Below are 13,352 nucleotides of genomic sequence, written 5' to 3' on the forward strand. Positions count from 1 at the left end.
CACCAGGATTTTGGTTGTCTTTCAAGTTAGATGTGTCAAAACAACTGGTTGGTTCCTTATCAGAGTCAGCTGCAGTTGTCTAGAGAACCATCCCACAGACCCCCCAGTTCAGGCAACCTGGGGATGTGGGGTGCCTGCTTCTTTCTGTCCCTTCCTTCCATGTTGTGGCTGGTGCCAGCTATGAAAACTGCAACCTACCTTTTCCTGGGTAGTCTGGCTGCTGTGAGTTAGACTGCAGCTTCACTAAGGAGGCTAGGTGGGAGGAGTGGGGGTCTTTCCCCTACTCCTTCCAGCCACCATAACGAGAAGTGCACTTGCTGACATCAGCTCAGGTGTCTGAAGCCATGACACAAGGGGAGGGGATCACATTTAGGCTAGGCAGTGAAGAATCCCTGCTGCCTGTAAGGCAGCCAAGGAAGTCCCAGTTAGGCCACCAATTAGGCTCGATCTAACATCCAGGGTGCCAAATTGAGCCCATTTGACTGGTCAATGTAGAAGGGCCCTTGGTTTGTACTGATTTGTGAAATGAGAAACCACATACTGTATACTCGAAGATAAGCCGAGTTTTTGAGCTGAAAAAGCCTCTGCAAATCCTATATAGATATAATTATAAAAAGAGAGTGTGTGTGTGTGTGTGTGTGTGTGTATATATATATATATATGTATATATGTATATATGTGTGTGTGTGTATATATATATATATATATATATATATATATATATATATATATAGGGCTTGCAAATATAACAGGGTGGAAATGCACACATGTCCAGACATGAATATAGATATAAAGCCCTTGAAAATATTGCAGGAGAAATGCACACACACACACACACACACACACGCATATAGAGACAGATGTCTAGATAGATATATGGGTCTTGAAAATATTGCAGGAGGGAAATGCACATATATATAGAGAGAGAGGATTTACAAACGTTTCAGGGGAAAATGCTTATGTGAAATTAGTATATAGATTTATATCTAGCTCTGCATTGTTTATATAGGCATTGAATGTTTGCCTGTTACTGTTGGAAGCTGGCCTGAGATAAGGTGGATACATATGAAGTTTTATTATTATTATTATTATTATTATTATTATTATTATTATTATTAAAGTTATTGTTGAGACCATATTGTTTTTGATGACCTTGCTTTTCCATTTACAGAGCTAGTTTACTGTTTTTCTGTGAAGTATGATAAATATTCATAAACTTTTAACCTACTGATGCTTCAGTATAATTTTATTGGTATCTATTTTTATTTTGAAATTTAGCAGTAGCTACTGCATTTCCCACCCTTGAGTCAGTAAGTTTTCTCAGTTTTTTGTGGTAAAATTAGGTGCCTCGGCTTATATTCGGATCGGCTTATACTCAAGCATATACAGTACTTGCTTTCCTCAGAACTGCTAACAAATTAATATGTAGGAGGGCCCTTGGTTTGTACTAATTTGTAGAATGAGAAACCACATAGTTGCTTTCCTCAGAACTGATAACAAATAAATACAGCAGAAAATGGCCTGTATATATGTATTTATGTGTGTGTTGTGTTCATTTCCAATCTTAATTGCAAGATGAGTAGGATTGTGAGCTTTAGATGAGGCTTGACAATGTGTGGCTTTCCACATGTTTGGGACTCCAACTCCCAGAACCTCTAGCCATCTTGTCTAATGGTCAGGAATTCTGGGACTTTATGTCCAAAGCACATGGAGGGTGTGCAGGCCTAATATAGGCTATAGCTGGATCTATACTGTTCTATATCCCAGGATCTGTTCCCAGATTATCTACTTGAGCTGAATTATATGAATTTGCACTGTCAGATAATCTGGGATAAGAAGATAATTTGAGATCGGATCTTAGGATATAGGGCAGTGTAGATCCAGCCTAGTAGGTTTTTTTTTCTTGTCAGGAGCAACTTTAGAAACTGCAAGTTGCTTTTGTTGTTAGAGAATTGGCTGTCTGCAAGAACATTGCCCAGGGGACGTCCTGTTTTGATGTTTTTACCATCCTTGTGGGAGGCTTCTTTCATGTCCCCATATGGAACTGGAGCTGATAGACGGAGCTCAATCGCACTCTTCCCGGGTTGGATTTGAATCGGCAACTTTCAGGTCAGCAACCTAATCTTCACATCATCCGTCCTGCCAGCACAAGGGTTTAACTTGTTTATCTTTATTTTTTGCATTCAGGTCAATCTGTAAACAAGCTCACAACTGATCCACTAAGACTCGTGTATGGTGCTGTGGAAGACACCACCAGTTCGATTTATGGCTTCCTTTCATTAATGTCAGACCTCATATTTGAAGATGATGAAGAGAGTGAAAAAGGTACTCTGAAATTCAGGGCGTGCTCTGATGCTTTCCAGTGATCACATTTCAATTGATAAATTCTTGTCATGCAGTAAGCAAAGTAGAAATTGACCCTCTTTGCTTTCTACTTAGATAGTAGAATACATAAAATGGTCTCTATAGCCTGAAAACTTTGTTGAATAAGTTTCATATTTCATTTGATCTATTATGGCATGAGTATCTTAATTAAAATGTTATAACACGATTTTTACTTGAACTGTAGATATGCTAATGTATGAAACTGGAAAACCACAATACCGACAATTTGCTATTTTGTTATTTTTTTTTAGAAAAGAAATACATATCACTTGCACTGGAAAATCTATGACCTAACAATGGTTTATTTAAAAATAAAATACCTGCTTACTTGCTAATGCTAGGATGGGCAATGACAGTTTGCCGGGGGTTTTTCTTTTTGTCCTCCTGCCATCAGTCCAAACAAGCACAGTGAATGGTAAGAAATTATGGAAGCTGCAGTCCAAAAACATCTAGGTAAAGGGTAAAGGTTTCCCCCTGACGTTAAGTCCAGTCGTGTCCGACTCTGGGGGTTGGTGCTCATCTCCATTTCTAAGCCAAAGAGCCGGCATTGTCCGTAGACACCTCCAAGGTTTACATGTTTTCAAACTGCTAGGTTGGCAGAAGCTGGAGCTAATAGCGGGTGCTCACACCGTTCCCTAGGTTTGAACCTGGGACCTTTCGGTCTGCAAGTTCAGCAGCTCAGCACTTTAACGGAGCCACCGGAGGCTCCCAAAAACACCTGGAGAATCACAATTGCTCACTCCTAGGTTAGCCCTTGTGATCCCTTTATAGTATGTATTTCCTAAGATATAACCAGCTTTTTATCCCTAGCTATTAAAGTAATTGAATGCACATGTACACAAATGCACACCGTGCTGGTAGCATGAATTCTTGTTGAGATAAAACAATTCAAAAAATGTCAATGGGCTTGTGCTTCTACAGTTTTAGTCTTGTAATTAAAACACATCCCCTGAGTGCAGTCAATTGCTGCATTGGCCTCTGCTAATGAAACATCAAAAGATAATCAGTTTTGTAGTGGATAGATACTTGAGTGACAATAGGTGCGAGATGCTCATTCTTCTATCTGTTGCTTATCTGCTGCTTGGTTTGATGTGAAGTCTCTATTCTAGCTCTGCTGTTGCTTTGTCGTTTCAGAGAGTGCTCCTTAACAAATATAATTAAAACCCAGCTGGAACCATCTCATTGTTCCTTTCAAATGTGTTTGTCAGTTTCAAGCAGCACCTAATTTCCATCACTGTGGGGTCTCTCAGAAGGATACTGGATGTGTGAATACTAACCAGTTTATCTATATCCATAATAAAAGTGAAAACCGGTATGTGTGTATGTGGCACAGATGTCTGCTCACACAGACAGCCTCCAGCCTCCACAAACAGGCTACAGTGCTGAGGAGCCACCAAGTCACTCCCTTCACTGACATTGCAGTTACAGCGAGCTCCATGAACATGTAGCCCAACCCCTGCCAAAGTCCTCCCCAAACACTACTGCCCACCAGCCAAGGAATGCTTTCATTTGGGGACCATATCAACCTAGATTTTGCATTTCCCTCCACCACAGGCAGGCATCCCAGGGTTCTCCATTGGTGTGGAATTTGCATGATCCCGCCTACTGCCCTTCCTTTTCAAATCTGTCTGCATAACAAACACAGCAGAACTGAGCAGCAACTAAACTTACTGGAGGAGTTTGGGGGATTGACTCCACATGGTGGAAGTTGTAGCTCACCCTGCATCACGTCAGAGCACTGTGACTCCTACTGGGGAATTTAGAGGAGTTGTAGCTCACCTACACCCAGAATGCTATGAACCCAAATTATTATGGGCCTGGACCAAACTTGCCATGCATACCTGATATACCCAGATTTGAATACTGGTGGGTTTTGAGGGGAATTGGCCTGGTCATTTGGGAGTAGTAGGTACTGGAATTTATAGCTCATCTGCAATCGAACCAGGACCAAATTTGGCACACAGAGTCCCCATAACCAATAGAACATTTTGGACAAGTTTGGGGAAAAGGGCCTTATAGTTCACCTGCATCCAGAGAAACAGTGACCCCCATCGACAATGGACCAGGAACAAACTTCGCATAGAGAATCTTCACGACCAATTGAACATACTGCAGGGGTTTGTGGGAATGGGCCTTGATTTTGGGAGTTGTAGTTCACCTGTATCTAAAGACCACTGAACCCAGCCAATGACAGATCTGGACCACACTTGGCACACAGACTCAACATAGCTTACTGTGCATACTGACAGATATTTCAGGACAATTGCCCTGGGAATCTGGGAGTTGTAGTCGTTCACACCCATCCAGAGAGCGCTGCAGCCAGACAATAACCAGCCAACAACAGATCTGGACCACACTTGGTACACAGACCCAAAATGGCCAACTTTGAATACTGGCAGGGTTTGTGGAGGATTGACCCATGATTCTGAGAATTGTAATTCACCCACTCCAAACATAATACATAACATTTAAAGACAAATAATGCCTTTTTCAAATAATCCGGGCACCGCTGGGTCCCCAAGCTAGTATTATTATAACACTGAATCCTTGTGGTAACAGCAATGGAATAATGGCGGCCGCACTCTGTTGTTCGTCTTGGGCTCTCCTTTTCCTCCTAGATCTTGATGCGATCCTCGATAGGACCCCAGTGGGGCTTTATTCAAACCTCAGAATGATCTAACATATAGGATCGGTAGGAGGGAGGGTTGGGACGAAATAGGACAGGTGGTTTACCGCGGATTGGGTTTTTTTCCACTGAGCCCGTCATTGCCCCTGTCACCTCGTGGCCATCTTGTCTCCATATATGTCTACTATAATTCTACTATATGTCTACTATAATTCTGCAGTGCAAATGGCTTCTAAGGCTGGATCTACATTACTGTCTAATCCAGTTTCAGAATCCAATTTCTTTTGCTTATCTCAAGAAGCAATTTGGAGTCATATCCTATCAGTTTAAGACTCACCGTCTCCTCGAACCTCCGTAGGGAAGGTGGACCCATTAAGATGGTCTGCCCCAGGAGACTTATGGATCCTGATGGATTCCTGAGTTCTCTTGGGGTTTCTCCTGTCATGGAGGCTGACGATCCTGTCGATGCCTTGGTGGACCGCTATAATAGCAAGATGTCCAGGGCAATTGACGTGATCGCCCCCAAATGTCCCCTCTCGTTGCGAAGACCCACTTCGGCTCCCTGGTTTTCAGTAGAGTTGGCAGTGATGAAACGTTCGAGAAGGAGACTATAGTGTCGCTGCTGGAAAACTCAGGACGTCTCTGACCAAGCAAGGGCTAGTGCCACTATTAAGGCCTACTCCATGGCTTTGCAGGCAGCCAGGAAGACCTTCACAACTGCCCGCATAGCGTCTGCAACTAATAGACCATCGGAGTTGTTCCGTGTCATCGGGGAGCTCCTCCACTCTTCCGAGGGTGGGGAGGCACCCGAAGACTCGGCAACTTGGTGCAGCGAGTTCGCACACCATTTTGCAGACAAAGTTGCTCAGATTCATCATGACTTGGATGCTAGCTTTGATGCAATACCAAGTGAGATACCTGAGGCACCCGTCTGTCCTATTTTGTGGGATTCATGTCAGCTTGTTCACCTGGATGACATGGACGGGATCCTTGGTGCAGTGAGAGCGACCACTTGTGCCACGGATCCTTGCCCCTCTTGGCTAATTAAATTGGCCAGAGGAGGTTTGGGAGATTGGTTTGTGAAGATAATTAACTCCTCATTGGCTCAAGGTAAATTTCCATCTGCCCTTAAACAGGCCATAGTGAGGCCATTCTGAAGAAGGCCTCCCTTGATATGACCACGTTGAGCAATCCCGAACCTACCTTTTTTGGGTAAGGGCCTGGAGCGGGTGGTTGCCTCGTAGCTCCAGGGTTTCCTGGATGACACCAATTTTCTGAACCCATCTCAGTCCGCCTTTGGACCTGGTCATAGTACTAAGATGGCTTTGGTTGCCTTGGTGGATGACCTCCTCAGGGAAGTGGACAGGGGAAGTGTGACCCTGCTGGTTCTCTTGGACAGCTCAGTGGCTTTCGATACCATCGACCATGGGATCCTTCTGGGTCGGCTCTCCGGGATGGGCCTTGGGGGTACTGCTTTGCAGTGGTTCCTGGAGGGCCATTCCCAGTTGGGGGACACCTGCTCGGACCCCTGGTCATTGACCTGTGGGGTCCCGCAAGGTTCCATTCTGTCCCCCATGCTTTTTAACATCTACATGAAACCGCTGGGAGAGGTCATCCGGAGTTTTGGAGTTTGGTGCCATCTCTACGCAGATGACACCCAACTCTACTACTCTTTACCACCAAACTCCAAGGAAGTCCCTCAGATACTTGACCAGTGCTTGGTGGCTGTGATGGGCTGGATGAGGGTGAATAAGCTGAAGCTTAATCCTGACAAGACAGAGGTCCTCCAGGTCAGTCGTACGTCTGATCGGGGTATTGGGTGGCAACCTGTGCTTGACGGGGTTGCACTCCCCCTGAAGGTGCAGGTCTGCAGCTTGGGGGTCCTGCTGGATTCAGCGCTGACGCTTGAGGCTCAGGTGTTGGCGATGGCCGGGAGTGCCTTTACACAATTAAAACTTGTGTGCCAGCTGCGACTATACCTCATGAAGTCTGACTTGGCCATGATGGTCCACTCCTTAGTTACCTCTAGATTGGACTATTGCAATGCGCTCTATGTGGGGCTGCCTTTGAAGATGGCCCGGAGTAATATATGATTGAGTGCAAGTAATAGAACTAAAAAAAAAATGACGTTTGGACAAAAGAGCTTTGGTGTGTGCATAGATCTTGGAAAAGTTACTTGTGGACTATAATGCCTGGTAGGCACATGTTGGTTGGAGCATTTTTGGAGTAATGTTTTCAAGCTTTGTTCCTGATATACATGCGTGAATGGAATATATGTTAATTTAGAACAAGTTTTTAATTCTGTGCGGATCAAATCTGATCTGTACATAAAAGTAGAACTATTGAGGGGTGGGGGGATCTCAAAATAGCAATTTTAAAAATGTATATTAAAAAATTTAAAGCAATTTAAACATGAAAATGAATGTACACTGGGAAAACCCCATATATTGTTGATATTTTAATAAGCTACTATCCATTTGATTTCATTTTTGTTCTTTGCCTAGGTGAAGAAGAGACTCCTTTAAAAGTAAAAGGTTGGTAAAAATAACATATGCTTTGTTTAACTAAGCAATAGGCAGAAAAAATACAGTTTTCTGCTGCCCACAATATTGCTAATTATATGTATCTCTACTGATTGTATATTGTAGCATAAAATGTAAAAGGGTATTTCTTGTAAAACATTATTCCTAAGCAGTACAGTGTGGATTATGTTGCACTGCTAGTGATTAATTTACTGCACAATATACTTAATAAAGCAGACAACAGATTAATTCCAATTTTAGTTTCAATCAGTGCTGACTCATTGAATCAATGAACATACATTATTATTGACTTACTATGTTTCCATTGATTAAATGGTTCTAATCGAGTTAGAACTAGACTCCATTGAACTCATAAGGATAAAGAAAATACATTTGATAGTATTTATTTTTCCAATTTCTCATGGAAGAACAACCCCTTAACCAGACTCATTGTTTTATTTCCTGGCATGGTTCCTGTGTCCTTACAGCTGTCTGACATTTAGACAATCAACAGTTGAAGTTTCGTTTCTCGTTACGATTTCTCTACATTGGTAGAAAGTATTTTGACCACCAGCTGTCTTCCAGTATTTAATGGCACATAAGTCCTGCCAACAAAATGTGTAGTGGTTGTCTTTTGTTTATTCATTGACTGATACTGGTAATCTCTAACAAATCTCATTTTTCTGCTATTCTACTCTAGTTGGAATTAACATTGAGTTTAACGAAATTTCATTATCTAAATTACAGTTATACCTCAAGCAATGAAGTAGATGTGTTCCTGAGCTTGACTTCTTTCATAAAACTATGGTAGCATAGAAATAACAGGAAAAGAATAAGGATAGGTTCCTATACTACAGATAAGAATAGTTCAACAGGTTTCAGCAAACCTTTCATCCAAAATTAATAGAATGGTGTAGTACTTTGACATCCCGGGTTAATTTATATTAACTCAGAACATTCCAAAATGAAAAATATATCTCTATTTGGTTGTCCGTTTGTACTACCCTGAAACTAGCTAAGATGGCTATCACCAATAAACTCAGCCATTTTTTCTAGGACACAGTGTATGTGAAGCAAAAAAAAAGAGCCTAATTGATTAAAGCTAAATGGAAATAGGTGAAAATTAGTTTCTGAAATGTTACTCGAACCTAGATGTGGCAGAAGATCAGTGAGACAAAGAGGAGTTAGAAGACAAGAGTGGGGTGGGGGACTGAAGGAAATCTGGGATATTTCAAGAAAGAGTTTGGATCCAAATCTGAGAATATGAACGTAAAATAAAAACCAATAGAACTGGAACTGCTCAGTTCTTCCAGAAACATTTCTCTTCTGGGTAAGCTCTTCATTGCAAATGTATTACAAAAAGGGAAATAACTAATTAGACAGGAACATTATATTATTACAACATTTGGTACTGTTCCATTATCCGGGTGGAGTCCACTAGTGGGGGGTAGAGAGAGAAAGATAGTTCATTTTATGGGGGTGGTGGGTAGAAGGAGGAAAATCACTGTTTTCCGCTTATTCTTCCCATCCAAGTCCCTGTTGTGGAAACAACCTTCATTTATGATATGCTAAGGGGGGGATGGGGAATAACCAGCCAAAAACGGGGGAAATGGTTTTCCTCCTTCAACTCCCCCCTCCCCCATATAATGGACTGCCCTTCTTTCTCTAGTGCCCCCTAGTGGTCTTTGACAGAACTAATCAGGAAATACTTAAACTACAAAATATCTTAAGGTGTGTTTTATCTTCTTTTAGAAGAAGTCCAACCACCAGTCAAGAAGAAAGGTGAGCAATTTCAAAGTAATATTATTTTTTCCATCTCCTGTCATAATAATTTTAATGTATGTGCAGGCCTGTGTGATTTGGGGGGTGCTAGGATTTTGCTTCGGGGGGGGGGGGGGCTGAGTCTGGGTGGGAGAGGATCTACCCTAGCAAACCAATAACCCCATGCATATGGGATATATTGAGCATGGTGATCAGATCATGATATGAATAAACGTAACAGTTTAAATAATAAATGTAAGGCCTTCTTGCCACTCTGAGAATTTTGGGGGGCCTGAAGCCCCTCAAGTCCCCCCCCCCCCCGGCTACATGCCTGTGTCTGTGTAAGCAGCTTTCTAGATTGCTCCATGGCCACAGGTCATGGGGGAAATTAGAGTCCATGTTCTTCCTGGGAATGCAGAACTGTTGACAACCAAAGATCCTCAGATTTCTCCACCTTGCAAGGAACACCAGAAATTGAAGAAATGGAGATCAGTTGCATACTATGCTATCCACCTGTCCTCTTTGTAGCAACTGCTAAAATGACCTATGTTGCAGATTTCGCAACAGCTACAACAATTGCTAAGCAGTTTGTAAGGACTTTAATAGATTTAGGACTATGGCCAGAAAAACAGAAAACAACTCCAACAAGCTACACAACATAAGGGCTCCCAAATGAAAAAAGGTGGGAAATTAACTTTTCTAACTTTGATGAGAAATTAAAACTGCTACCCAGCTATAGCTCAGCTCTGCATACAATTTGTTTAAATATCTTTTTCAACTGTGCAGTGGCCAACATGCAACAGTTACAGGAGTGGTAACCGTTGGAGAGAATTGAAAGAGGAAAAAGAGCAGAAATAGTTAAGGTAATTATATGAGTGTAGGTGTCTGTAGAAAGAGGGTGGGGGAGCAAAAGAGGAATAGACAAGGGGACAAGGATCAAAGGAATTGAAACGGAGGGAGCTGTTAGTTGCAACTTCATCTTTATCTCTCCCTTCACAGGTTGATTGAGGAGTTCTTTCAGGCTCATTTGCTAGCATTTAGGCATGAAGGCTAGGAGAAATAGCCTTTGCTTCTACCATTAAGCTGTGCCTTCCTTTTTTGGTGCTCAAGAGCAGCCAGCATGAGACTGTGTACAACCTTGCAGAGATGGATCTATAGCAGGTATCCCTCAGTGCCACTGCATTCCAGGAAAAACATCTGGACATACACAGAATCATTTGCAGCTACCAGTAAAATATTGAATTATGCTTCACCAGCATGGTGTAGAAGCTTAGCCTTAGTTTCTGGAAACTGGAAATTTCCACATATGGTCCTAAAAGCGGATTCTTGACTTTTTTTGGCTCATCATCAACACCAATAAAATCCACAGGATTGGAATATTGTTATTTTGGAGCTATATGATTTGTATCTGAGATTTTCCTATTTCTGTACTTTGTGCTGAGTTTAAGAACCCGTTCACATTGTACAACTGTAGCACTATGAATCCACTTTAAAGTACCATGGTTTAATCCTACAGAATCTAGGAGCTGTGTAGGCAGTGGAGCATTCTGATGGAGAATTTTATATCTATAATTTCTTTTATGTTGCAAATTTGAGCATCTCTAGGATATAAATCTTAGTCATAAGAGCTCCACTGACTAAATGGATCCCTTACCTTTAATATGTCACACACACCTATACAGTACATGTTAAGATTTTGCTGACATTAACCTGTTCCCTCCCTGCTCTTAGAAATTCCCTACAATAAACTTTAAATAAAATTCAGAGTGACAATAGTCAGATTTTATTTTGGCAATATTAATATTTTGGGAAATGGTTAACCCAGCCAATTAAAAGAAATCCTCTTTCAAGTAGCAGAACTATTTAAAATACAAGTGCTAGAATAACTTAACTCTCTCCTGAAAACCTGGGGGCTTTATAAGTTTGCCAGTATGGCTGATCTTGGCACCATTTGGGTAATTAGTTATTCCATTCACTTCCCTCTGAAGAATATCCCCATTTGCATATTTAGTGCTTTCAGAGTTTAGCTGATTTCCTCTTTATATCTCCATATGGCAGTGTGCTTTTTTTTTTTTTTAAAGCGAATTGCTTTTACCATGGTTTGTAATAGAGGGCTTGCTGTCTCTCTTAACTACTTCTCACTGGAAGGCGTTTTGTGAATCTTTGTAGAAAGCACTTTATGTTAAAACAGGTACTATTTTGTTTGGAAGATTTCTGAAGTGCATAACTATTCTGCTGTGAAATTTTATAACATTGGTCATTTTGAAATACAGTTTTCTTGTTTTGTTGTGGGCAATCATAAGGATCCATGGCTCTTTAGATCAGTATCTGAAGTTTCCTGGGGAAAAGTATAATGAATTATATCCAGTGGTGGTCTAGACACAATTATAAAATGCAAAATTGGGGCTCATAAGAACCCTTTAAAATGTATGCTGCTTTTATAGGGAATTGGCATTCCATTTTTTTTAAAATGACCTGAGATTTGCTCATCACAAAGCTTTTTTCACAACTTGCTTTGACTTTTCTATGTAGTTTGATGTGATTCAATTAAATTAGAATATGAATTTAGTAATGAAACGTGTGAAAGAATTTTGATTGTGTTTTTCCAAATTCAGAACCCAAATATACATTAAAAGCAGTTACAATATTTAAAAATTCATCACAAGTTTTGTAATATGCATGTCTGTTCTCAGAAGCCCATGTTCTGACAGTTCCTTTCTACAGCAACAAATCTTCCCCAACTCACCCTGTATCAGAGTCAAGGGGCATCTTTGTGTTATGAGATCAAAGTAGCTAGAAATAAATTCTAGAAAACTGTTTCTAAATCTAGACCTCACCGCAGTTTATATAATATGACTCCGGAGAGATCAGAAAACACAGTAAAAAAAAACCAGCACCATAAAGCAAAACCATCCATTTGCTGCTGACTCTCATAAACTCAAGTTAACAAAATTACTATATGCTCCAGACAATGACCATATGCCCACGAGGACTCCAAGATCTTTTTCACATGTACTGTTGTCGAGCCAGGCATCCCTCATTCTGTATCTTTGCATTTCATTTTTTCTGCCTAAGTGAAGTATCTTGCATTTGTCCCTGTTGAACTTCATTTTGTTAGTTTCGGCCCATCTCTCTAGTCTGTTGAATTCTGCTCCTGTCTTCTGGAGTATTAGCATTCCCTCCCAGTCTGGTGTCGTCTGCAAACTTGATGATCGTGCCTTCTAACCCTTCATCTAAGTCATTAATAAAGATGTTGAACAGAACCGGGCCCAGGACAGAACCCTGCGGCACTCCACTTATGACTTCTTTCCAATATGAAGACGATGCATTGGTGAGAACCCTTTGTGTTCGTTCGCTTAACCAATTACAAATCTACGTAACCGTAGTTTTGTCTAGCCCACATTTGACTAGCTTGTTTGCCAGAAGGTCATGGTGCACCTTGTCGAAGGCCTTACTGAAATCCAGATAGGCTACATCCACGGTGTTCCCCGCATCTACTCAGTTTGTAACTCTATCGAAAAAAGAGATCAGATTAGTGTGGCATGATTTGTTTTTGGTAAATCCGTGTTGACTATTAGCAATGACCGCATTTGTTTCTAAGTGTTTGCAGACCACTTCCTTAATGATCTTTTACAGAATCTTGCCTGGTATCGATGTGAGGCTAACCGAATGGTAAATGTTTGGGTTGTCCTTTTTTCCCTTCTTGAAGATAGGGACCACGTTCGCCCTCCTCCAATCTGCTGGGACTTCTCCCATTCTCCAAGAACTCTAAAAAATGATTGCTAGTGGGTCCAAAATAACTTCCGCTAGTTCTTCCAATACTCTTAGGTGTAGTTGATCCGGCCCTGGAGACTTGAATTCATTTAGAGTGGCCAGGTGTTCCTGGACAACTTGTTTCCCTATTTGGGGTTGGATTTCCCCTAATCCTTCATCCACTCCATGTTGCCGAGGTTGAGTCTGGCTTTCTTTTTGTGAGAAGACTGAGGCAAAGAAGGCATTAAATAGTTCTGCCTTTTCCCTATCTCCTGTCAGAATTTCCCCATCTTCTCCTCACAGAG

At 41.4% G+C, this 13,352-nt stretch overlaps 1 protein-coding gene across 12 annotated transcripts in view; it reads left to right on the forward strand.

The window, feature by feature from the left end:
• trdn (triadin) overlaps positions 1-13,352 on the forward strand; it is a 303,322-nt gene that overhangs the window by 57,913 nt on the left and 232,057 nt on the right. For 11 of the 12 annotated variants that reach the window (XM_062979180.1, XM_062979220.1, XM_062979204.1 and 8 more), the window contains 3 exons: positions 2,188-2,325; positions 7,516-7,545; positions 9,286-9,315. In XM_062979180.1, the coding sequence (XP_062835250.1) occupies positions 2,188-2,325; positions 7,516-7,545; positions 9,286-9,315 (198 nt within the window). The remainder of the gene's footprint in view (positions 1-2,187; positions 2,326-7,515; positions 7,546-9,285; positions 9,316-13,352) is intronic. The other variant, XM_062979188.1, reaches the window with a different exon arrangement.

Source organism: Anolis carolinensis, chromosome 1, assembly GCF_035594765.1.
Source record: "Anolis carolinensis isolate JA03-04 chromosome 1, rAnoCar3.1.pri, whole genome shotgun sequence".
NCBI classification, from domain to species: domain Eukaryota; kingdom Metazoa; phylum Chordata; class Lepidosauria; order Squamata; family Dactyloidae; genus Anolis; species Anolis carolinensis.